Genomic DNA, 23,153 nt, shown 5'->3' with positions numbered 1-23,153 from the left:
AATTTATCACAGATTTTTTTTCTGGGGAATGTTTTGTACAAACCTTTTTCTAATATCTAATTAACTCCAGATGATTAATAATCATAGCAGGAAGCAGTCCACTAGAGGCTCATGAGTTGTAAAATGGAAATACAATAAACAATAATAGAACCAATAGAAAATAACTCCCCAACTCCTCAGGAATATCTGATCTTGAAGGGAGAGCAAGGAGCCACCTTCTACGTCAGTGTGGGTGGGGATAGGGATGGTCATATCAGAGCATGAGCTACATCAGTTTTCAACTTCATTTGGTGAGAAATATTTACTCAGTGAAGTGGTACAGCAGATAGGCTTGGAGTCAAGAAGCCCTGAGTTCAAAGTTAGCCTCAGACACTTACTAGCCACGTGACCCTGGGAAAGTCACTTAACCTCTGAGTGCCTCCATTTCCTCATTTGTAAAATGGAGATAACATAAGTACCTACCTCCCAGTGTTGCTCTGAGGATCAAGGGAGATGCTATTAGCACAGTGCCTGGCACATAGTAAGAGCTTGGTCATGTTCTCTAATGTGCCCTAATGAATTCAAAGACACTACTAGGTATCTCTGATTAAAGCCCAGAACTATCAGACAAGAAAGAAGAGATCCTTATGGAAATAGGAAATTCCAAAACCTTAAACTCTGGGCCCCCTTGAAAAGTGACTCCAACTAACAAAATAGGTCATGGCTTCCTACTCTGGGTGAAGACCACCAAATAATTTGTTCCTTATCCTTGTTTACCTATCTAAACTGAGCACAGAAGACAAGAGTCTTATTTGTTCAGGAAGTAATTCCTGTGTAGGCAATGTCGGCATGTTATATAGAACTTACTGATTTTTACCTTTATTTGTCCTCCAAGGCCTCCAACAAACATTAATGTTGACTCGTTTACATCCAGCACATTAGCTGTCCCGGGGGATTTAGCAGTTTTGGTTAATGGTTTCTGGGTAGAGCTCATTTCCTTTATACTCAATGAGCCTGTGTTCCCAAATCTAATAATCACAAACAATTACACAATAAATACTTCTTGAAGTTCAATTGAGTTCAACCCAACACATATTAAACATCCACTCAGTCCACTGGACTATTCTACGTGCTGCAGAAAATGCAGCTCGCCCCCTTCAAGGATCTTACAATCTAAAAGGGGTTTGGGAAGAGAACTCAACAAGACACACAAAAAAGAAACAGATAAAGAGTAATACATAACAGTATGTCATTAAGTACCAAAATATGCATCATAGGCAATATATATGAGTTGTGACAGGGAAAAGATCATCGGGAAGACCTAAGTTCAGATCCAGCCTCAGACACTAGTTGTGTGACCCCGAACAAGTCACTTAACTTCTCTTTTTGCCTTGGTTTCCTCATCTGTAAAATGAGGATAAATAATAGCACCTATCACCAAGGGTTGTACTGAGGATCAGATGGGATGATAATTGTAAAGTGCTCAGCATAGTGCCTGGGCATATAGGAAGCACTTTATAAATATTAGCTAATTTTTATTATTATGGGCCAGATGGATCAGAAAAGACTCCAGAGTGGAAGTAGAACATGAGCTGGGCTTTGAAAGATAGGTAAATGTTTGATCCATAAAAGAGTTTTAAGGACAGAAAGCGTATCTCAGTAAATAAGGCACATTTCATTTTGCTTTCTCTATACAAGTTTAGCAATCTAGATATCTCAGACCATCCAAAATTCTAATGGTAACTGAAATAATGTATTCTTTATATCCATGTGCATATATACATATATATGTATATATATATACACCCTTGCCATTCCATCTAGTAGAGAAAAACAATTCAGCAACATATACGCTTTCCTATGAACAAAGTTGAAAGAAGAACTTGAAGCTCCTTTTACATAATTGCTTTGAAAGCTGCCCATTACCTGGTTACATATATTCGGTGCCATTTGTTGTTATCTATCGGGAAGTCTGAAAATTCCAGTCTTGCAGACCCAGAGCCTACATCCCAAAGGAAGGACACCTTGCCATGCCGCATCTCAACAGCAAGAAAGTCAGACTAGGAGTGAAGAGATGAGGTAGGGAAGGCATTAGAAATGAATGAGTTTTGCATAATGGTAGGTTTTGTTCAACCAATTTCATTTCAAAGCAACTGTTCTTTAATTATTTCATATTTTAAAAACAATATACACAATTGTCTTCTTTAGTATTCACATGCTCACTTTACCAGCTGCTACAGTAGCTCTTTACCTTGAAAAATCCATCATCCTATTTCTCTCCTGCACACAAACCTACTTCCCCCACCACCCGTCCAATAAATTTTTGTTTCAAGGTTACTTGCAGCCTGAAAAGGGTTTTTCAAGGATTCCTTTCCCTACTTTTAAATCTAGAAAGCACCAACTGAATCTGACTCTGTATTGTAGGAACAAAAAACAATAGTAAAACATAGCATGAACATGGACCACAGACACATTTTTTAAAGTTAATTCCTGAAGCTACATTTCACTGTGATTCAATTGGACACTAAGGAAAGATGATATATACTTTTTCAAGAACACAGAAAAAGTTTAGTCCCTTCAAAAAATCGTAGGAGCAAAAAGAGGAGTTCCCTTAATATAGCAGAAGGTTAAGATGGAAATTAATTGAACATTCAAAAGTGGCATGTTTATCCTCATGGGACTGTAGATACTTTTTGGCTAATGCCATTACTCTGGTAAAAAGATGATTCTGTGGAAGCCAAATGATAACCACTCTTGCTAATCTCACCAACCCTCTATTTCTGTCACCCACAAAAAAAAAAATGAGTTGACTCTACAGAAAAATAAAGTTACAAATCAATTCTTAATTTGTATTCCATAGCCCTGATTGCTTACGCTGGAGCTGCTACCCAGGTAGAACAGGAGGTTATCAGGTTCACTGGTTTTAACATTTAACATTAAGGTGTTATAGTTGGTAGAGGATATCTGAGGCTGATAGGCACGGATACAGTCTCGATCTGCAGATACAGCCACTTTAATCTGAAAAAAAAATTAAAGGGCAAACACATTTTAGTTATTTAACATCAAATGCTCTCAAATAGCCAAAAGTGAAAAGGAGAAATGTGATTCAGTAATTGATTTTCCCTAGAAGTCATGGGCAAATGGGTTTCCTTTCCTGACAATTAGATAATGCTATGGCTTTCAAAAAGTGATGAACAGATCAGTTTTTTTTTTTTAATGTAAAAAAGTTTAAAAATGGGAATTGTGTACTTGGATGCTAAAAAACTATTTTACATAGGAAACATTTTTAATGAGTGTTTTAAGCATTTATGATCAGGGAATCTATACAATTATCATATTAGCTAAGTTGTAAAGGGCTTCAAATGCCAAGTTGAGAATTTTTTTTTTAATCACAGAGTAATTAAGTGGCCACTAAAACTTCTTGAGAAAGGGAATGATGTAGCTAGATCTGTACTTAAGGGATATCAGTTTGACAGCATTATGTAAGATAAATTGGAGAGGTGAGAGTCTGGTACAGTGCGACTAGTGAGGAGTCTATCACAATAATTCAATTCAGAGGTGATGAGAGATGGAATTAAGATGGTGGTCATATGAATGGAAGAAAAAGAAGTCTTCATAGAATACTTAACCTGAAAATAATCTCTCCCCCTCTTTGAATTCCTATATGTTTTTAATAGTATTTTTCATATATTTCATTGGTAGGTTTTTTTTTTTCAGGCATTTCTGACTCTTTGGGACCCCACTTGGGGTTTTCTTGGCAAAGATACTGGAATGTTTTCCATTTCCTTCTCCAGTCCATTTCACAGATGAGGAAATCGAGGCAAACAGGGTTAAGTGACTTGCTCAGGGTCACACAGCTAAGTAAGCTTCTAAGGCTGGATGGCTGGATTTCAGCTCAGGAAAATGAGTCTTCCTGACTCCATCCACTGCGCCACCTAGCTGCCTACTTAGAATATTATAAACAAGGGAAGAGACAGGAGTAAAGTTACAAAGTAGCATATGTGAAATAATGAAGCTGATAATTCATACTGATTCTCAAGACGCATACTAACAGGTCATTGAATGAACTTTTTTTCTAAAAAAAAAAGCACAGTAACGAGTCTGTATTATAAGACTTGGTGTGTTATGAGACCTTTATAACTTACAGCACAAAAGCAGGAATTCAAAGGCATGAAAGCTGAAAGTCTTGGCTTTAAATATCCTTCAAATGAAAAGGGCACAAGGAATCCTTTATCACTGAAAGCTGTTTCTGCATTTTTGTACTTACAGATGCTGCCTGCTTTCGGGCCTGACTGATCAACTCTTTAATTTCAGACAGGTTCCTGTTCAAGTTCTCCTCAAGCATTTTCAAAGGCTTCAAACGATCAGATAAAAGATTGGCTTGTGTTTTCACTTCTTTTACTTTCCTTTCAACCAACATGGCTATGAAGGAAAAGAAAGGAATGGAGAGAACTTAATTGCTCATTACTGTAATGCATGGGACAAAATTCTGGGCAACTGTCTCCACAGCCTTTAATAGACGTGTGAAAAATTCACACAGCACAAAGAAGGAAAGAAAGTTTATTTTCAAAAGGCTGCAGTCAATGCATTCTTCTTTTCGTTATGCAGACTCTTTTTGGATCATAGACTGAATCATGATTTTTATGCTTGGCAACAGCAAAATTTTGCATTTGAGCAAAGGTTTTCCTAAAGTAAGCAAGACTTACTAGCCTGTGACGAGTCACTGAGAAGCTGATTGGTTTTCCTCAATGTTTCATTAACCCTGGACAAGGCAGATGAAGTGTTGAGTAGCTTCTGACTGAAATCCACAATGTCGCTCAAAGTGCTTGAGGCGCTCTCATTAGCAGCTCTTGCCATCTCTTTGGTCTCTAGTCCTGTCTCTTGGGTACCTAAAATGCAAACAAACATGTACTCCCTCATGATCATACAAACTGACTGACTCCTCTTCAAGGGGAGCAAACTTAATTTCATACATTATCACAACACGGTAATACTATCCCTTACAAATTACAGGAGATAAGACTAGAAATCTCTTAAGGCTTGCAAGAAAGTTTAGTTTTACAACATACTATGTTGATCTCTTTAGTAAAAAATGCAATACTTTTAGTAAAAAATATCACATGATATAAACTTTTTTATTACAGGCAAATTACTAAGTGCCTTTAACCATTGAAAATAGGATCAGTAATTTTTAATAGCTGGAATCAGGAAGCCCCAAGTTCAAATCCAGCCTGTGACACTTACTGACTTGAGCAAATCCGTTAACCTCTGTTTACCTTAATCCACTAGAGAAGGAAATGGCAGACACTTCAGTATAAATTTGACCCTATGTAGGGTCATAAAGAGTCACTGAACAACACATTTAATAAACTCTATTTTTCAGTACTCCTTTTCTTCTCATGTCAATCTTGGAATAAGAAAGACCCCAGTTCAAGCTCTGCTCCTGATACTTGGTCTCTTGTTGTCCCCTCCAATTTTCAAAGACTATTATGAGTCATAGAAGTTTCTAATTGATAGAAGGAGTTTCGTTACTGGGAGGGAAATCACAACATCAGTAAAATCACATGTCCTACTCATAATTATATCAGAGGCAGCATGGTCTGGTGGGCGGAGGAACAGCTTTGAAGTCAGAAAGAACTGGGTTCAATCCTAAATTTTATTCATATTACCTATGCAATCATGCATAGGTCACTTCTCAGTACCCCAAGTAATTCTCCAATTTGCAGGTGAGTTGCTCATCTGCATTAGTGGAGGTAACTTCCATTATGGAATTCTCCATACTGAAGAATTCATGGTTCTGAACTTTGCTGTGCCCCATCACATTTACATAAGATGTTAACATCTAGAAAGGACCAGAAATGTCTATCAGTATCATCATAATAAGTGACATATACGTATAATACATTCGCATTTGGAAGCATCTCATTGGAGTCCCATAATAGTCCTTACATGGAATGAAACTGGATATTTATTCATTCATTTCAGTCATGTGTGACTCTTTGTGACCCTGTTTGGGGTTTTCTTGGCAAAGATATTGGAGTGGTTTGCCATTTCTTTCTCCAGCTCATTTTATAGATAAGGAAATGGAGGTAAGCAGGGTTAAATGATTTACCCAGGGTCACACAGTCAGTAAGTATCTGAGGCCAGATTTGAATTTATGAAGATGAGTCTTCTTGACTCCAGGCTGGGCACTGCCACTATGGATATTACTGTACCCATTTTACAGATGATGAAACCAAGGCTCATTGGTAAGGTGTCTAAGTGACTTGCCCATAGTCACAAGGCAATTAAGTGCAGAGACAAGAATCAAATCCACCTGTCTTCTTACTCTAACTTTGGTGTCCTTTGCATTACATCAGTCTAAATCTATTACTTCAATCTAAATCAACCCCTTTATATTGCAGGATAGAATAAGCTGAAGTCTGAATAGTTCAAGTGGCTTAACCACAATCACACACAAATCATAATCACACAAGAAACAGAACTGAGATTCAAATTCAGGTCTCTCCTGATTTCAAGTCCAGCATTAATTCCATCACTTGGATGCATAATTATTGCCATGTATTTCACATATCATTTTATTTTGAATGCAATTTTTAGAATTTCAGTTTGCAGATTGAATTTTATTATACTGCAAAGACAGGGTGTTCCCATACACCATTAAGAATATTGCTAACAGAACAGAATAAGGAATGATTAATCATCACAGAGAAATCAAATTCAGAGATAGTCTAGACAATCTTGACAAGGAACTAGCCAGTTAAAATACCATTTCACAAATAGTCCATTATTGTTTTATTACCATTTTGTCCTTTTCAAAAATCCCACTGGTCTGACAAAGATCTGTCAATTTAAAGACTTCAGTTTTACCAACTTTCAAACAGTACAGCATTCTCTACTTTAGGAAGCATCCAAATAGGTTTAAACTGGGAAGAAAAATTTGCATCTCAGTGGAGAAAGGGAGATTGCTAAGTAAGAGAGAAAGATATGAATGGGTTCCGATTCACATTATAATCTATTTGCCTTACATTTTTAACGTTTTTAAAATTTTTAATGAATGTTACATTTCCAACCAACCAAGGCTAGATGTGACTTAAGAACATGAAAAGTCTATTTCAGAATGTTTTATTGCCTCAATAAAGGAGATCATAAAGCAGGATTTCTTGAAATTCACACATTTATGACAGGTTTAATGTTTTCAAGCAAGCCTCTGATGATAAAAGAAAAGAGAAAAACAAATAATCATAGTGGAGATTTTTTGATGTCTGTTTAGCTTTCTGATAGTTTAGCAAGTTTCTTATTCCTTGGAAGACTTGCTTTTTGTAGCATAAAATGAAAGGATGTACGTAAGACAGTACATTTTTAAAAAATCAATGCAACAAATGTTTATTAAGCATCTACATTGTGTATATTAGAAACAAGCTTCTTGAGGGTAATATCTGTTCTTTGTGTCCTCTAGGTTTAGCACAGTGTCCTATTGTACATTATTGATTGCTTACACAAGGCATTATGCAAGGATTTAGAGAAACAAACAAAAAAATAAACAAGACAGAGTGGCTGCCTTCAAGGGTCTTGTAATCTAACATGAAAGGGAACTTCAATGGCAAATTTTGTTGTTAGAGAAAAACAGAGTACCCTCTACCCTAAGTCCTACCCTGGCACTTTATCAAGGTATCGAAGTGACCCTGAACTCTCAAAGACTCTGACATCACATCATAATGTCTAATACATCCCATTACACTGAAAAAGATTTGTGGATGGATATTTTAATTAAGGACTTCATGTCTTCCATGTGAGAACCAGGTTGACTAAGTTCATGAGCCATATCACCAGATAAGTTTGGCGTCTAAGGAACAATTTTTTCTGGGCCACAGCATCTCATTGATTATCTCCTAAAATATGGATGGGTTATTAATAGATGGAACATAGGTATGGATGCAATCAGGAACCTCTGAAGTTTTGAAAAAAAGTAAAGAAAATTGAAAACTAAGCAATTTCAATGGTTACATAAAATCTATAACTTGGGTCTTTTGTATTTAAGAGAACAGATTTTAGCATCACAGAAAATGAACATCATCACTCCCAATTCAGGATCCTTTTACAGCAAGATACTAAATCAGACTCCAGGCTCATTTACAACAAGGGTTCTTAATCAGGCTTCAGACAGGACTTCATTATGCTTGTCGGTAATGGCTTTGCAATGAGAAGGTTTTCATTAAATCAGGACAAATCCCTCTCACTTACCATCAGGCATCATCACTCCAAGCATCAGCAGTGAATCATTAAGTTGCTTAGTAAGTTTATGAGCACGCTCCTGAAATCTGTTTACCTTTTTTTTCAGGTCACTCATTTTGAACATAACACCTATCAAAGCAACAAAAAGACATGGCTATTATTTAAACTTTTTACTAAACTTTCATCCAAAAATAAATGTAAATAGAAGCTTTATTTAGTTGCTCCAATACCATTATAATAAGGCTTAACACTTCCCCACAAAGCTTACAAGTCCTGCATTACTGGCTACGGAAATTAATCAGTGTATCTTCTTAGTCTAAGTCTGTCTGACTTTGATGGCACAATCCTTCACTAGCATTGCCTTGCAACATGTCCTCTGAAATTTAATCAGGGCTCAGTGGTGTGCAAGAAAGGTCATATGAGGGAGATGCAACTCCCTCAAATCTTTGACAGTTTCACTAGTGTCGTCCTTGTCAAGAGAATGAGATGCTATGGATTTGGGAAGAAGAGATAAAGGAGTTCCCTTTACTGTAGTCACAACTGTAGGAGCATCTGAGGATGGGACAAATGAGTATAAATCTTTGGGAGAGTATTTGTACATCAAGAAGTAAGCAGAATTTTAATATAATAATAAAGTCTAGCCTGGATAAAGAGAATGTTCAAGCATGGTAGGTGTGCTCTACCAGTAGTGGTGGTGAAGAGAGTGTAAGGTGGGAAAGTGTGGTGGTTAGCACTTTGGCTAAGTTCATGAGTCATGTCACCCGATAAGTTTGGCCTCTAGGGAACAGTTTTTTCTGTCACTGTGGAGTGTGTGTGTACAAATGTCTGTCTGCATATACATAAATGTGCCTGTATATGTGTGTGTACATGTATACATGTATCACATCAGGCATTTGTCTTAAGAATTTGTGACTTGGCTTCTCATAGGCTCATAGATTTAGAGCTGGAAGGAACTTGAGAAATCCAATGACCAGATGGGGAAACCAACAAGTTAAGTGTCTTGTCCCATTACATAGCTAACGTGTAAATCTTCCTGATTTGGGTTCCACACTATGAATATCAGTGTGGGAAGAAGGAATGATGGTAGACAGCTATGAATTCAGGTTCAGTCTAGTATAATATCTTAAATGTGTTAGCTGAGCTCACTTATGGTTCCTACTCCTGTAAAAGCATCCCTTGGAGTCCAGGGAAAGGTATTACAAAGTAAATATACATGATCCTCAAAAAATCTTATGTAAATTTCTTCTCTAATTTCCAAAAAGCTTCATTTGGGATTTTTCCTTCTGGCTCTTATAATCTGCCATCCACTCCTGCTTTTGCTCCATTTTAGGATTTTTTCATCCCTCAGTCTAATGAAAACAGGTAAAAATTGTTAAGCCTGCTTTTCCTCTATCAGAAATCTTTTTTATTCCCTTGAAAAGTTTTTAAAATCCTTTCTACTTTCCTCCCCGTTTACAACAGACTATCACATTTGGATTTTAAGGGGTTGCTATAACACTAAATCACTGCCGAAATGCATTATCTTCAGTTGATAGCTCTAAATTAAACATAAACAGCCATGACATTCAGTATTTCACAGGCTATGAAATATTCTTCCTTTTTGTATAAACTGAAAGTATAGCTCCCCTCCATTTTCTCCTGAGGCTTATATTCACTGCTTGCTTTATTTTTTCATCTGGTGACACAAACAATTCTACATGTTTTGTCACTTTGAAAGAAAATAATTGTTATTTTCGCTGTGCTGCTCATCCACTCATGGGAGAAGACAGCAGCCATGAGGTTCTATTATGGAAAAGAGACTAGTTTATGAGACAGACTTGATTGTGACTCATTGCCAGCTTCTGGGGGAAAATGTTTGGATGGGTTTGACATTTAAATAAGACAGTTAAGGTGATAAGTACATTCCAGGTCATGAGAATTGGTAAGCTTCTCCTGATATATGACTTGTTTTCAAATTATCTTCAAACATAAAGTAATTTTCACTTGTTAGATTTCTCAGAGGAATGACAAATGAAACATATTAGCTGCCTGGAATTCATCTATGAGGCTGCTATCTAGGGGATCTGCTGCTCTGAGTAAAACTTCAGATATTAAAAACAATAAGAAAATCAACATTATGCAATTCAAATAGAGTGTATTGAGCACCTGCTATGGATCTAAGTTAGCACTGTGTCAGATTCTATGGGGAATCCAAAAGAAATACCTGGAAAAGAAATACTGGAACACACATTTGTAACCTTTCTGAAGAGCTATTTTTTCCCATTTCAAAGGATTTTTGCTGATCAAAAACCAACCAAACATAGTCATTGAATGTGATCAAATTTATCAAATGTGTGTGGAGAAATATCCTTTGGAAGTAGAATTAACAATAATAAATATTAATTGCCTGAGTTGATTTTTATAGAGTAGAAAGGAAAATAAATAATAAATGGGATCAATTTATTATAGTCAAAAGAGCAAGGAAACAAGGTTGCTCCTTTCGATTATGATAGTGTTGGGGAGTCAATACTTATGCCCATGAAACAATGAAAGAACAGTGGAGGACAGTATACATAAAATACTAAACATGAATATGATTAAATGTCTAAAAGAATGACAGGTAATAAAGGTTCTTGGAGCTCCGGATGGGAAGAACTCAGTGTTTGCTGCAATTATCAAGATGGATTACAGTGACAGGAAAGAAAGCTGTGCGTGCATAGTTTAATGGATACATGTGTTGTGATTTAATAAACAGAGTTTGCTTGAAACTGGAAAAATGTGAGGAAAAACATTAATATTTTAATTAAATGTTGGAAATGGAAAAGAGGGCCCTTTTAATTATCAAAAAGGTATGGCCCCTGCTCTCATCAGAAAGAAGGAGGAATAGTAATAGGACAATTTTCATAATACATTCATAGGTTTGCTCATTTTCACAATGATCTCAGCAGGGTCCATTTTAAATGACTGACCTTTAGTTTTTCCATCCAAATTGCTGGCCTCCCTTAGAAGTTTGGCACCTCTCTGGAGAGTTTCTTTCCCATTAGAAACAAGGGGTTCCACTGACTGAAAATCAGAGCCAAGTCAAATATGGTCAATGCATGTGAGGAAATTCTTTGTTGGAGAAAGTAATTATATTATTCAAACAAGCCTACTGTTTGAAAAGTACTTCCTCTGCAGCAGCCCCATGAGGAACAAAGTATAGTATTATTATCTTCATCTTATAGTCGAGGAAACTGAGGCTCAAAAGAGGTGAGATGAATGGCATGCCCAAGTTCACATTCCCACAAGTTCATGAGAATAAATATAGGTTTTTATTCTGACTCATATCTAGGTCTTGATTAGTGCAAATAATGAATTCCCAGAAGTGGTCACATTATTTGAATTTCTATGGCATATTTCCATTGAATAGAACTGATGACTATATTTTACATAAATATATTCTAAATAGTTCAAATTTGAATAGATATGATCATTTAGGGGGAGAGGAATTCATTATTGTTGTTCAGACATATCCTACTCTTTGCAATCCCATTAGGGGTTTTCTTGGTAATCTCCAGTGCACTTTACAGATGAGGAAACTGAGGCAAACAGGGTTAAGTGACTGGTCCAGGGCCACTCAGCTAGTGAATATCTGAGTCCATATTTGAACTCAGGTTTTCCTAACTCCAGGGCTGGTGCTCTATCCATTGCACCACCTAATTATGCAATTCAAATAGAGTATATTGAGCTCTTGCTATGGTTCTAGGTTAGTACTGTGTCAGACTATGGAAAATCTAAAAGAAATACTTGGGAAAGAAATACTGGAACACACATTTGTAATGTTTCTGAAGGGCTATGTTTTCCCTTCACAAACAAGGAATTTTTGTTGACTGAAAAACAACCAAATATAGTCATTGAATGTGATCAAATTTATCTGATGTGTGTGGAGGAATATCCTTTGGAAGTTGAATTAATAATAATCAGGACCTGGCTGTATGCATATCTAGTTGGCCCCAAAAGTAAGAACATAAGGGGAAGAGGTGTTTTAAAAATTCATGAAGAAATATCAGTCATCAATAATGAAATCGGGTCATATATAAAGAAAGGCATTTGAATGTTACCTGGAATAATAGTCATATTATAGGAAAGAAAAGAGCAGATAGTATAAAAGGGCTTTTTTTCTCTTTGTAGGCAGCTAGGTGGTGTAGCAGATAGTCTTGGGTTTAAAGTCCAGAAGACCTGATTTAGATGCTTATTATATCTTTGTGACTCTGTGCACATAACTGGTCTCAGCCTCAATTTGCTCATTTGTAAAATGGGAATAATAATGCTGCACAATGAAATGCTTGCAAAATTTAAAGTGCTATATGAATGCTAGCTACATCATTATTTCCCTAGTCATTTTTATTATTTTAATATATTACTAAATATAGGTTAAAATGTTTCATGACAATATTATTCTATATAATCTATGAGACATAATGTTGCCAAGCACAAATTTGAGGTTTTCATTCTAAGCATTATGTATATAGTGGAAAGTTCCTAAAGAGAAAGTCCTAAATAGCAAAAAGCTACTTGCAAATCTTGAAGCCCACTGATTCTTCCTTACCAAATTTGTAATTTCTGCTTGCTGGAGAGCTTCCGTTGCCAATTTCTCTGCACCTTCAATAAAGCTTTGGATGCTGGAATGGGCATGGACAGCACTTGTTGCATTGAGGGAAACATCTCTTACATCTGTAAGACCCCTGCAGAGGCAACAAAATCAGAAAACTCTTGCTACATATTAAACAAATAAAATTAGCTCACAAAATTAGCTCGTAGAAATCATAAATGTTTCTTAATTGCCGATTAGAACAGCCTTTTCTCAGTCCTCATCATTCTTGAGCTCTCTTCAGCCTTTGATATTACCAATCACCCTTTCGGAGATATTCCCTCCTCTTTAGATTTTCAAGACCCTGTTCTTTCCTGATTTTCTTACCTATCTGACCACTCCCCAGCCTCTATTGCTGCCTCTTCTTCATCCAGAACACTCCATTAATCATGGGTATGCAAGTTCATTTGATATCGAATTCATTTCCATCAATCAATTAGCAGATGATACTTAGATCTCTATCTAGCTCTAATTTTTCTCTGGACTTCTAGTCTCATGTCTCCAATCTCTTGTCGGACATCTTGAATTGGATTTCCTGTAGACATTTTAAACTCAACATCTCTAAAACTTAATTATCTCCTCCCCTCCAAATCCTTTCCTATCCCTAACTACCCTATTATTGTTGAGACTACTATCATCATCCCAAACATCTAGGCTCACAAACTAAATGCTATCTTTGACTCCTTCTTTCTTTCCCACTTCCGATTCATTACCATGTCCTGTCAATTCTACCTACACATTCTCTCCTCTGACACGACCACCACCCTTGTGCATCCTCTGTCACCTCATTTGTGGTTCAGTCTTTTCAGTCATACTCAACTTTTTTAAAGTCCTTTTTGCAGTTTTCTTGGCAAAGATCCTGGAATAGTTTGACATTTCCAGCTCACTTTGCAGATGAGGAAACTAAAGCAAACAGGGTTAAGTGACTTGCCCAGGGGCACACAGCCAGTAAGTTTCTGAACTCAGATTTAAACTCAGGAAGATAAGTCCAGACCTACCCACCTAGTTATCCCCTCATCACCTCATGCCTGGACTATTTCAATAGTCTTCTCATTGGTCTCCTTGCCTCAAGTCTCCTTCTTCTCTAATCTGTCCTCTCAGTTCCCAAAATGATTTTCCTAAATTATAAGTCTGACCACGTTACTCCACTACTCAATAAAACAGTGGCTCCCTATCCTTCATGAATAAATATAAGATCCTCTTTGGGACTTTTAAAGTCAGTCTTTCACCACCTGTCCCCTTCCTTCCTTTCCATTCCTCTTACACCTTACTCCCTCTTCCACATACTCTATGATCCTATGATATTAATCTCCACCTCCTGACTCCATGTATTATAATGGCAACCTCTCATGCCTGATATTCTCTCCCTCCTCAAGTCTTTACTTTCTGGCTTTTTTAAGTCTCAGCTAAAATCTTACCTTCTACAATAAATCTTATCTCCAAACTATCCCATATATATGTATGCATGTATATATGTATGTATGTGTGTGTGTGTGTGTGTATATATAGTACAGTCACTTACATGTTCTCTCCTTCCCCTCTTTCCATCAGACTGTGAGCTTGAAGGCAAGAGACTGCTTCTTTCTGTCTATCCTCAGTGCTTAGCATAGTGCTTGGTAGGCTCTTAAAACTGTTTGTTGACTTGATTTTAAAACTCCTAATATCACTTTTCAGGGAAACTAGTTGTTGCAGTGGATAAAGAATCGGGTCTAGAGTCAGGAAGACCTGAGTACAAATCTGGTCTCAGACATCTACCAGCTGTGTGAGCCTGGACAAGTCACTTAACCCTGTTTGCCCCAGTTTCCTTATCTGGAAAAGGACATGGTAAAGCCCTCCAGTATCAAGAAAACCCCAAATGGGCTCACAAAGAGTCTGAAACAACTGAGCAACATAAATTTTCAAATTAAATTTTCAAAAATCTCCTTTAAACTTTTATAAGAACTGAGGGGGAAAGGCAGAATCTTAATTCTTACGATCCCAGCTGCTTAGCCATGATTTTTGTTGAACTTCGTCCAAGGGAATGGGGGCCTTCCTTCTCCTGCCTAACCCTCCCAGCTCTATGAGCCCCTATTTTGCATTATCTTGTTCTAGACCTTTAGGCTACAAATGGGTAAGGAGTGGTGGGTAGGGAGGAGAAATATGCCTTGCATAAGGATACTGATTTTACACTCCACTCTATGTTCTTTTTCTGGCTCAATCATTTTCAAATAACTCTGCTAAGCACATATAAAGTTGCTTCTCATTCAACAGGCATGTCCTAATTTGATAGGATTCACTTGAGATATTTTCTCACTTATCAGTTGATATTTCAATCAGTTGAAATTCATTTTCAGTAGGCAACAATTCATTTATGAGCTTTCCAATGGGTGGATGGCACAATTTCATAGCACTCTCTATCTAGAAAATGAAATCTGACAATTGACACATCCCCTAGACCTGCAGAATAAATCACTTCATTTTCTTTCCAAGGTTATTGAGTCAAGTCATCCCCCAAAGAACATCAGCATTTATTACTGGAAACTATTTGGTTGGTAAAATTCAATGATTTATACAGGCACAAGATGGTAGTCCTTTGTATTTTGAGTTCAATTTCCTTTACCATTCATACATTAAGTAATCAAGGCTATAACTTGGCTGTAAATGCAATAAGATTACCTTTACATTTTCCTCTTTTTTTAGGGATGGATGAAAAGATTGAGAAAATAATGTAGCACCAAATTTAAATTTTCTCCATTGATTCTGTGGTTTGTGTACTATCCACAATCATGTTATTCTTTAACCATTTGATGTGTGTAAAACTTGTGTCATAAATAGTAAGTTGGCGCTATTCAAAACTGTCAAGTAAATGAAGTGTATTCTTGGGACCGAAGTATGTCCTTTATATGCCCTTCCCTGGCTTGGTGATGCCTTTCCTTTCCTTATGATAACCTGTTAATCTCTTATCTAATATCAAGATAAGCTCTCAGAAAACAGTCTGAAAAAAAGGAAATTACACTGTGGCATAAACGACTGGTAAGATTTATGTTTCAGGGCTATTTTCATTTTTCTAGGGAACTACCACAAATGAAAATTCACACAGTCTTTAATGAAAATAGTGGAACATTAAGCAACAGTGAATGAGGTTAGTATTTTGGAGGGCTGAGAGCTTTTCTAGTGACCCAAAGACATATCGTATGGGTCTACAACATGACTATAAGTTCTTTTAGGACAAGGACAATGTATTTAATTTATTGTATGTCCTCCCAATGAACTTCAAAAAGTGTTGGGGACACAGGAGTTATTCTAAAAACACTTGTGGCAACTAGATGGTACAGTATTTGGAGCACTGGATCTGCCATCATGAAGATCAGAGTACAAATCCGACCTTGGAGACTTAATAGCTATATGACCCTGGCCAAGTAATTTCACCTCACTTTATCTCAGTTTCTTCCACTGTAAAACTGAATAAATAACAGTACCTACCACATATAATTAATAAATTGAGATAAGATTTGTAAAATGCTTCACAAACCTTAAAACACTGGATAAATGCTACTATTTATTGCTTATGGTATTGATGCAGGAGGGTAATATCTTCAAGATTTTATCAACTATCTGAAGAAATTTTCTATAAGTAAGTTGTAAAGATGGTAAGGATCAATAAGAACTAGCAGGAAACACCACATTCCTAATCTAAGGTAGCTATGGGGGGGTGTTAGCCTAGACAATTACCCTACCTCACCTAAAAGAATACCTTGTCCAGGTAAGAGCACATCTTAGTTGTTCATTAGAAAAGAACAAGATCTAGATCTCTGTTGAATTAGTTAGCCACAGGCTTCAGACTATGTGTAACAATAATTTTATAATAATCGTAGCTAGTATTTACAATAGCAATAAATTTATAATAATAAAAATAATCATTGCTAATATTTATATAATGTCTACTATGTGCCAAGCCTTAGGCCAAATAATTTACAAATATAATTTTATTTGATCCTTACAACTTTGGGAGGTAAATGCTATTATTATTTCCATTTTACAGCTGAGGAAACTGAGGTTAAGGGTCACACAGTCCCAGAGTCACAGTTAGTGATTGTTTGGGGTCACATTTGAACTCGGGTCATCAAGACTCCAGGCCACACATTCTATCTACTGCACCCACCAGCTACATGCAAGAAGTCTTCAATCAATGAAAATGTCCATGAAAGCTATTTGGTGAGCTAGAGTGGTGTTGCACAGGAAGTCTAATTGGATTGAGTCACATCTTATGGAGCTTGCATAAACAAGCCAGCAAGTTGGAATTGGGGGTGCAAGCATGAAGTGGCAGAAGAGCATCTCAGCCATCTCCACATTTGCTAGGAGGAAGATATTGTGAACTACACAGGGTTGATTAGTCATGATGAGAAGAGGTTGATTCAAAGCTCCAGAAGGAGCCCAGCAGAGAATTTATACCATCTAAAAGCAACAGCTCAAGAACTCTAGCAAAAAGTTTTTCTGAAGCGATAATTTATCCCCCTTTGCCAAGTGTCCTTTCTAAGTTGGAAAGTTAAGGCATTTCCCCCTGAACTCTATAGGTACTGGTTGGAAAATGTGTCATAGGCTTTTGGAGGTATATTTTCAACCAACTGTTATTACCTTATTACCTTAAAAAACACACCTTTCTGGGATAATTAGGTGGCACAGTTGATAGATCACTGAGCCTGAAATCAGGAGGATCTGAGTTCAAATCTGAAATTACTTGCTGCGTGACTCAGGGCAAGTCAATTAACCCTTATTGCCTCAAAAATAAAAGAAGAAAAGAAAATACACCTTTCTAAAAGCTAATTAAGTCTGGCTGACTAATTTATATCAATCAATAATCATTGGGGAGTGGGGTAGGGTGGTTAAAGCATACCAGTGGGGATTATCTTGAGCAATAGAATCAGAAAGGTACTTTCGAGCCCCCTAGAGTCCACCAAAAACTTTAGCAGTACAAGAAATATCCTGGTGCTCTGGTGACCCTACCTGTCTATGCAGGTGAGATATGGGAGCATGTGGCACATTTAAACATGAAAAGAAAAATTTGGTTTCCCCAAATTTTACACAAATAAAAAAAAGAGATAAACCTAGAATTTAAGGATTAACCAGTTGTTTATAATATGTCCAATTCTTCTGTTTGTATCAGCTTACCTGTCTAGCACATCTGCCAGTCTCATCAGCTCAGCTGCATGATCCTCTGCCCTATAGACAAGGTTAAGAGCTCCTCTCTTAGACATCTGCATGACTAATTCATCCACATGGTGTCTGATTTTGGCACTCCACAAGAGCAGCTCATCACGATGAAGCTCTAACTTCTATACAGACAGATGAATATTTTTAATGTGCATATATGTATGCACAAATATCTATGCAAGTATATTCTCATATGCACTTACCTCTGTGGCATTTGTGGCATCCTTTGCAAGGGCAGCAATAGCTGCTATGAGTCCTTTTCCTTTCTCAATCAAGGCAGATGACAAATTTTGGTTTTCCAAAACATGCAGTTTTTTATCCTTTAAAAGAAGTCATCTGTTAATAGAAACTTCATAAAGCCACCTTTTTACCCTAGATGTGTTTACTTAATGCTACTATTTTGCATTTATACTTAATTATATTTGAAATTTTAATATATATGTGTGCATGTATTCATTTAAATCTGAGGAGTTTGGGTAGGTTAGGTCCTTTAATTCCCAAGCTCCATAACAAATTCTAACTGTTTTATAGGACATAACACTCACATTCTACACTAGTGTCCTAAACAAATGAGGTATAGTAAATAGCAGCTGTTTCTCTTTTGGCCAGCGTCCCCTCCCAGTTTCATTTTTTTTTTTTTTTTTTTTGATTAAAGGGGCCATCCCTTGACTCACTTCTTAAAGAGGCTTATTTACTGAATGGACGTTACATCGCCCAAAGTGAGAACCTTTAAAGGGCCAGGGTCTCCCATTGCATCCTGGGCAATCTCTTGTTCTACTGATGAATATCTGCTCACTGGACCCAGATGGCTCTGGAGGACAAAGTGAAGCTGGTGACGTTGCACAGTTCTACCTCATTTAAATCAAAGTCAACTGCAAGTCATGTCCTCATGATGTCATCATAGTCCTCTTTGAGAACAAACAATAGAAACTATAACTTTATATTTGAGCAAAGTGAGAACACAAAAATTTATTCTGAGATTCACTATGAAATTCTCAGTGTAATTTTCTCGTAGCTTTTCTCAGTTTTTAAAATAATTTGATCATACTTACATTTAATTCTTTCAAATTAGTAGTGATAATAAGCAACAGACGGTTGGTCTCTTCGGTTTTGACATCTGCTTCATTAACTAAAGCTTGTGCTTCTTGTAGCTTGTGGTTGTACTCCAAAAAGTGGTTATGTGCTTTCTCTTTCAGTTCCTTCAGATCTTGCTGTGGTTTCTGATAATTCTTTTGAATTCGTGATAATAAATTCTTGGCAGCTCTGATAAATGTAAATGATACAAATAAACAGTAAATGCTAGCCTTGATAAGAAGATAGTAGGAGTCTCTCCTTATGAACGTATCAAGTCTCGAAATTAACCACAAAAATGTTACTGAGGTTTTCTTGATGTCAGGATGTAAAAGTGGTAGTTCTCTAAGAACGGGGAGGGTAATGATTTTGCTAATAGTAATGACAGCTAATATTTATGTCATTCTTTCAGGGTTTTAAAGAGCTTTTCAGACACCTTATCTGCTGAGATAGAGGATGGTAGTCTAGAATATCATTCTTTTTTGCATTTTAGTCTTGATAAGAAAGACTGCTTTAAATTCATCAAACAATGTCGAAGTTTGGGACTTCCATTCATTAACAATTTTTAAAAATAGCATCAGAAGAAATTGTCCCAATATGTGTTTTTTCGAATGGACACAAAAAATAAAAACCATTCTAATTGTACTAAAAATCTACTAATTCAATTGGGTGTAGAATCTGCAATTTTACATTTGAAAATAGAAACAACATGAACAAAGGAGACCTTTTTTTTCAGATTCAACATGAAATTATCTGTATATTTACATAGGTATGACTTTCAACTGAGAATTTTTTCCTATGAAACAAAATTTCAAGTTCCTTAAAATCACACAAAATCATTTTTATAATATACCTGAATTATAGGGAAGCAAAGGAGTCTCTCTACTCCTTGAAAAAAAAACCCAACTGTTTATTTAAGTCAGTTTGAATTTTCAGATACAAAACATGATAAAATCTCTACGTGGCAATCTCTCACAGTGGTAGAATAACCGTGATAATAATTAATTTAGGTAAAGCTTTAACATTTTCAAAGCACTTTATTCTCTCATTTAAGCCTTCTAACAACCCTGTAAGGCAAATGTTGTTACTGTCTCCACTTTACAGATGAGGAAACTGAGTCTGAGATGTTACATGACTTGCTCAGGGACATAAGTGTCTGAGACACAATTTGAGTTCAGGTCTTTCTGACTCTAAATCCTTTATTCACTGTGTCTCTTAGTTAAATATTTCAATCTGTCAAGAGAGTCTTTTAAAAGTTTTAAAAATTCTGTTACAAAGTTCCAAAGCCTATGATTTTATAGGTGTCAGCTTACCTGGATCACATACAGTGAAAGTCTATTCTAACTCGGAAGGTTCGAAAATAATTAATTATTCCACTTATTGTACATTTTGATGACTTTCAACTCTGACTGAACAGATTAATTAGACAATGTACCAACCAAGTAATACTTTAAAAATTGTATAGGAAACAAGCATATTTCTGGCATTTGACCTCAATGCATCATTAGCAGCCTTATCCTGATGATCAATAGAATTCTCAGCTTGTTGCACTGGGCAAGTCCTTGCCTAAACTAGATAACCTCGAAGGTCCCTTTGAGTTGTGACTCTAGGATTTTATGCAATGCAGGAAGGGAGGACATATATGTGTTCATAGGTAAGTTTTGTCAAATCTATAATGTAGTCACATCATGTGACACAGTCAAGTCATGAACACATGGCACTCGTCTTGGTCCTAATCACCAGTTAGTTTCTAGATTTTAGTTTGTTTTCACAATAATAATAACTCACATTTCTGTGAAGTTTACAAGTCACTTAGTAAAGTGACTTGTATATTACGTTATTTTTTCCTCTCATAACACCTCATGTGGTATTATTATTCCCATTTCACAGATGAGGAAGCTGATACTCAGAAAAGTTCCATGATTTGTCATTGGTCACACAGCTAATAAATGGATAAATACTGGAGACAGGATCTACAGAATATTAAAATCAAAAGGGAGTGTGCATGCCATCAGGTCCAAACCTACCTGAACAAAAACCCTTTCTATTACGTACCCTACAAATGATTTTCCAGCTTACTTGAAGATCAAGAGAGAAGAGCCATTTCCTCCAAAAGTAGCCCATTCTACTCTTGAATACTTTAAATTGCTAGGAAGCGTTCTCTTGACATGGTCTAAGTTTGCCTCTTTGCCAAGTCTATCCATTATGTTTCATTCAAATACTTGGAGATAACTGCCATTGTCCTCTCCATCCAAATAAAGTCAAGTCTTCTCTGACTTGAACACCACAAATTCTTTCAAGTAATTCCCATCTGGTAAGATTCCCAGGTCCTACACCATCCTGGTTGCACTGCTCTAGATGCTGTCTAGCTTAGCAATGTCCTTCCTAAATTGCCTTTTTTGCACAGCTCAGTGGCTCTGGCTACAAGGAGGAGTTTATGTGGAGGGAAGAAGTAAAACACTGGAGTTGGACAGCAGGATCATGAAAAAGCAGCTGGAGTTTCAAGGGAACAGAGGAGAAAAGCACAATGTTGCTCCTTCCTCTGATGTGCCACTGGGTCCACTCATCCTGCTCTGCAAAAAACTAGCTATAAAGAGAGAATCAGCTGCAGTTTCCAGTCAGTGACAAGTCAGTTGAGGCTACTAAAAGCACTGACCTTCAGAAGTTCCATGCCCCATTCTGAGAGACTTGGATCCAGAGTTCACGAATCTTCATTTGGGAGCCAAATGAACTACATTTGGAATCTCACCTGTGTAGTCCGCATTCCTTTGCCCAGTACAGGAAGAGGACCCTAAAGAATTATACTGTCTCCCCTAGGAGCCCTGTGATCAGAACAGTTTATATGCTCTCTATGGACTGCCAGAGTCTAAGAGAGGCTGCATGGTTGCAATATTTTATTATGCATTGTTACTACAAAAGAATTGTGTGCTTTTATTGATTCAGTGTCTAAAACAAATGATCATCTGTGATAAAACGTGTTCATTGACTTTGTGGGCACCCAATTCTGTTATGCTAGCTCACATGACTGGGGTTCTATAAAAGACAAGAAATTAATGGAGAAAGGAGGGTTTTCTAAAAGTGGGGTCCCAGAGTGATTTTGATTCAACAAGAACAACAAAAATGAAATAGGTAGTCAGTACAATCCCTAGAGAGGAAAGTAGAACTTACCTTCCCTCAAGCTGCTAACTTCCTGAAGCCTACCTGATCTCCCTCCCAGTTACTAACATTCTCTACTTCCTCAAAATTACCTTGTGATTATTTATCTGTGATAGTAGAGTGATGAAGTAGAGAAAGAGATGAATTGGGAATCAGATGACTTGGGTAAAATTATGTCTCTGTTACTTATTACCCATTAGACCATGTCACAAATCATTGAGTCTCTCTGAGTCCTAGTTTTCTCATTTCTAAAGGGAGAGGTTTGGAAGAGATGACGTCTAATGTTCCATTTGCTCATAAGTTATGATCTATGTTATGTCCCTGAAGGAAAACATGAGCTACTTGAAGGTATGGACGATTTTATTTTTGTCTTTGTTTTTACTTACTACTTAATTCATTTCTACAAGTATTTTTAGTGCCTGCTTTGTGAAAGAGATCGTGCTTGGTTCTGGAGATAAAAGATCAAACAAAACCAGCTTCTACCCACAAAGGACATTCTACATCACGAAATTCAGCATTCAGAGGAACCTTGCAGGTTACCTAATACAACTACCACCCCTAGATAAGTGATCATTCAGCTCTGATTTAAGATTATCATGGGGAACTCACCCTTACAAAGAAGCCCATTCATTACAGGATAGTTCTAATTGTTTGGAAGGTGTTTGGTTTTTTTAAAATGAATAATTCCTGTATATACCAGTTACAGGAATCAGTTCCACCCTTCAGAACCAAGCAGAACAAGGCTAATGTTTCTTCCCTAGGAAAACCTGTTTAAAAATTAAAGATGATAGCTGTGTCCTTCCTAAATCTTCTCTACTCCAGGAAAACCATGAGAATTTCCTGAAATTCAGCCTTGGAAGGCATGTTTTTGAGTCCTCTAGTCATCCTGGATAACTCCTTCAGATAACATTTC

General features: G+C 36.8%; 1 protein-coding gene across 1 annotated transcript in view; it reads right to left on the bottom strand.

Annotated features, from left to right (window-relative positions):
* Positions 1-23,153, bottom strand: part of LAMA1 (laminin subunit alpha 1) — a 186,526-nt gene that overhangs the window by 45,585 nt on the left and 117,788 nt on the right. The window contains exons 37-47 of the mRNA XM_072604263.1: positions 19,066-19,276; positions 18,217-18,333; positions 17,972-18,135; positions 12,782-12,917; positions 11,163-11,256; positions 8,224-8,343; positions 4,686-4,868; positions 4,247-4,401; positions 2,854-2,997; positions 1,906-2,039; positions 857-1,007 (exon numbers count right to left, since the gene is read on the bottom strand). Coding sequence (XP_072460364.1) covers positions 857-1,007; positions 1,906-2,039; positions 2,854-2,997; positions 4,247-4,401; positions 4,686-4,868; positions 8,224-8,343; positions 11,163-11,256; positions 12,782-12,917; positions 17,972-18,135; positions 18,217-18,333; positions 19,066-19,276 — 1,609 coding nt within the window. The remainder of the gene's footprint in view (positions 1-856; positions 1,008-1,905; positions 2,040-2,853; positions 2,998-4,246; positions 4,402-4,685; positions 4,869-8,223; positions 8,344-11,162; positions 11,257-12,781; positions 12,918-17,971; positions 18,136-18,216; positions 18,334-19,065; positions 19,277-23,153) is intronic.

The sequence above is a fragment of the Notamacropus eugenii genome, chromosome 4 (genome assembly GCF_028372415.1).
Source record: "Notamacropus eugenii isolate mMacEug1 chromosome 4, mMacEug1.pri_v2, whole genome shotgun sequence".
In the NCBI taxonomy this organism is placed as follows: domain Eukaryota; kingdom Metazoa; phylum Chordata; class Mammalia; order Diprotodontia; family Macropodidae; genus Notamacropus; species Notamacropus eugenii.
Note: the sequence above shows the minus strand (reverse complement) of the source record. Positions and strands in the feature narration are given on the sequence as shown.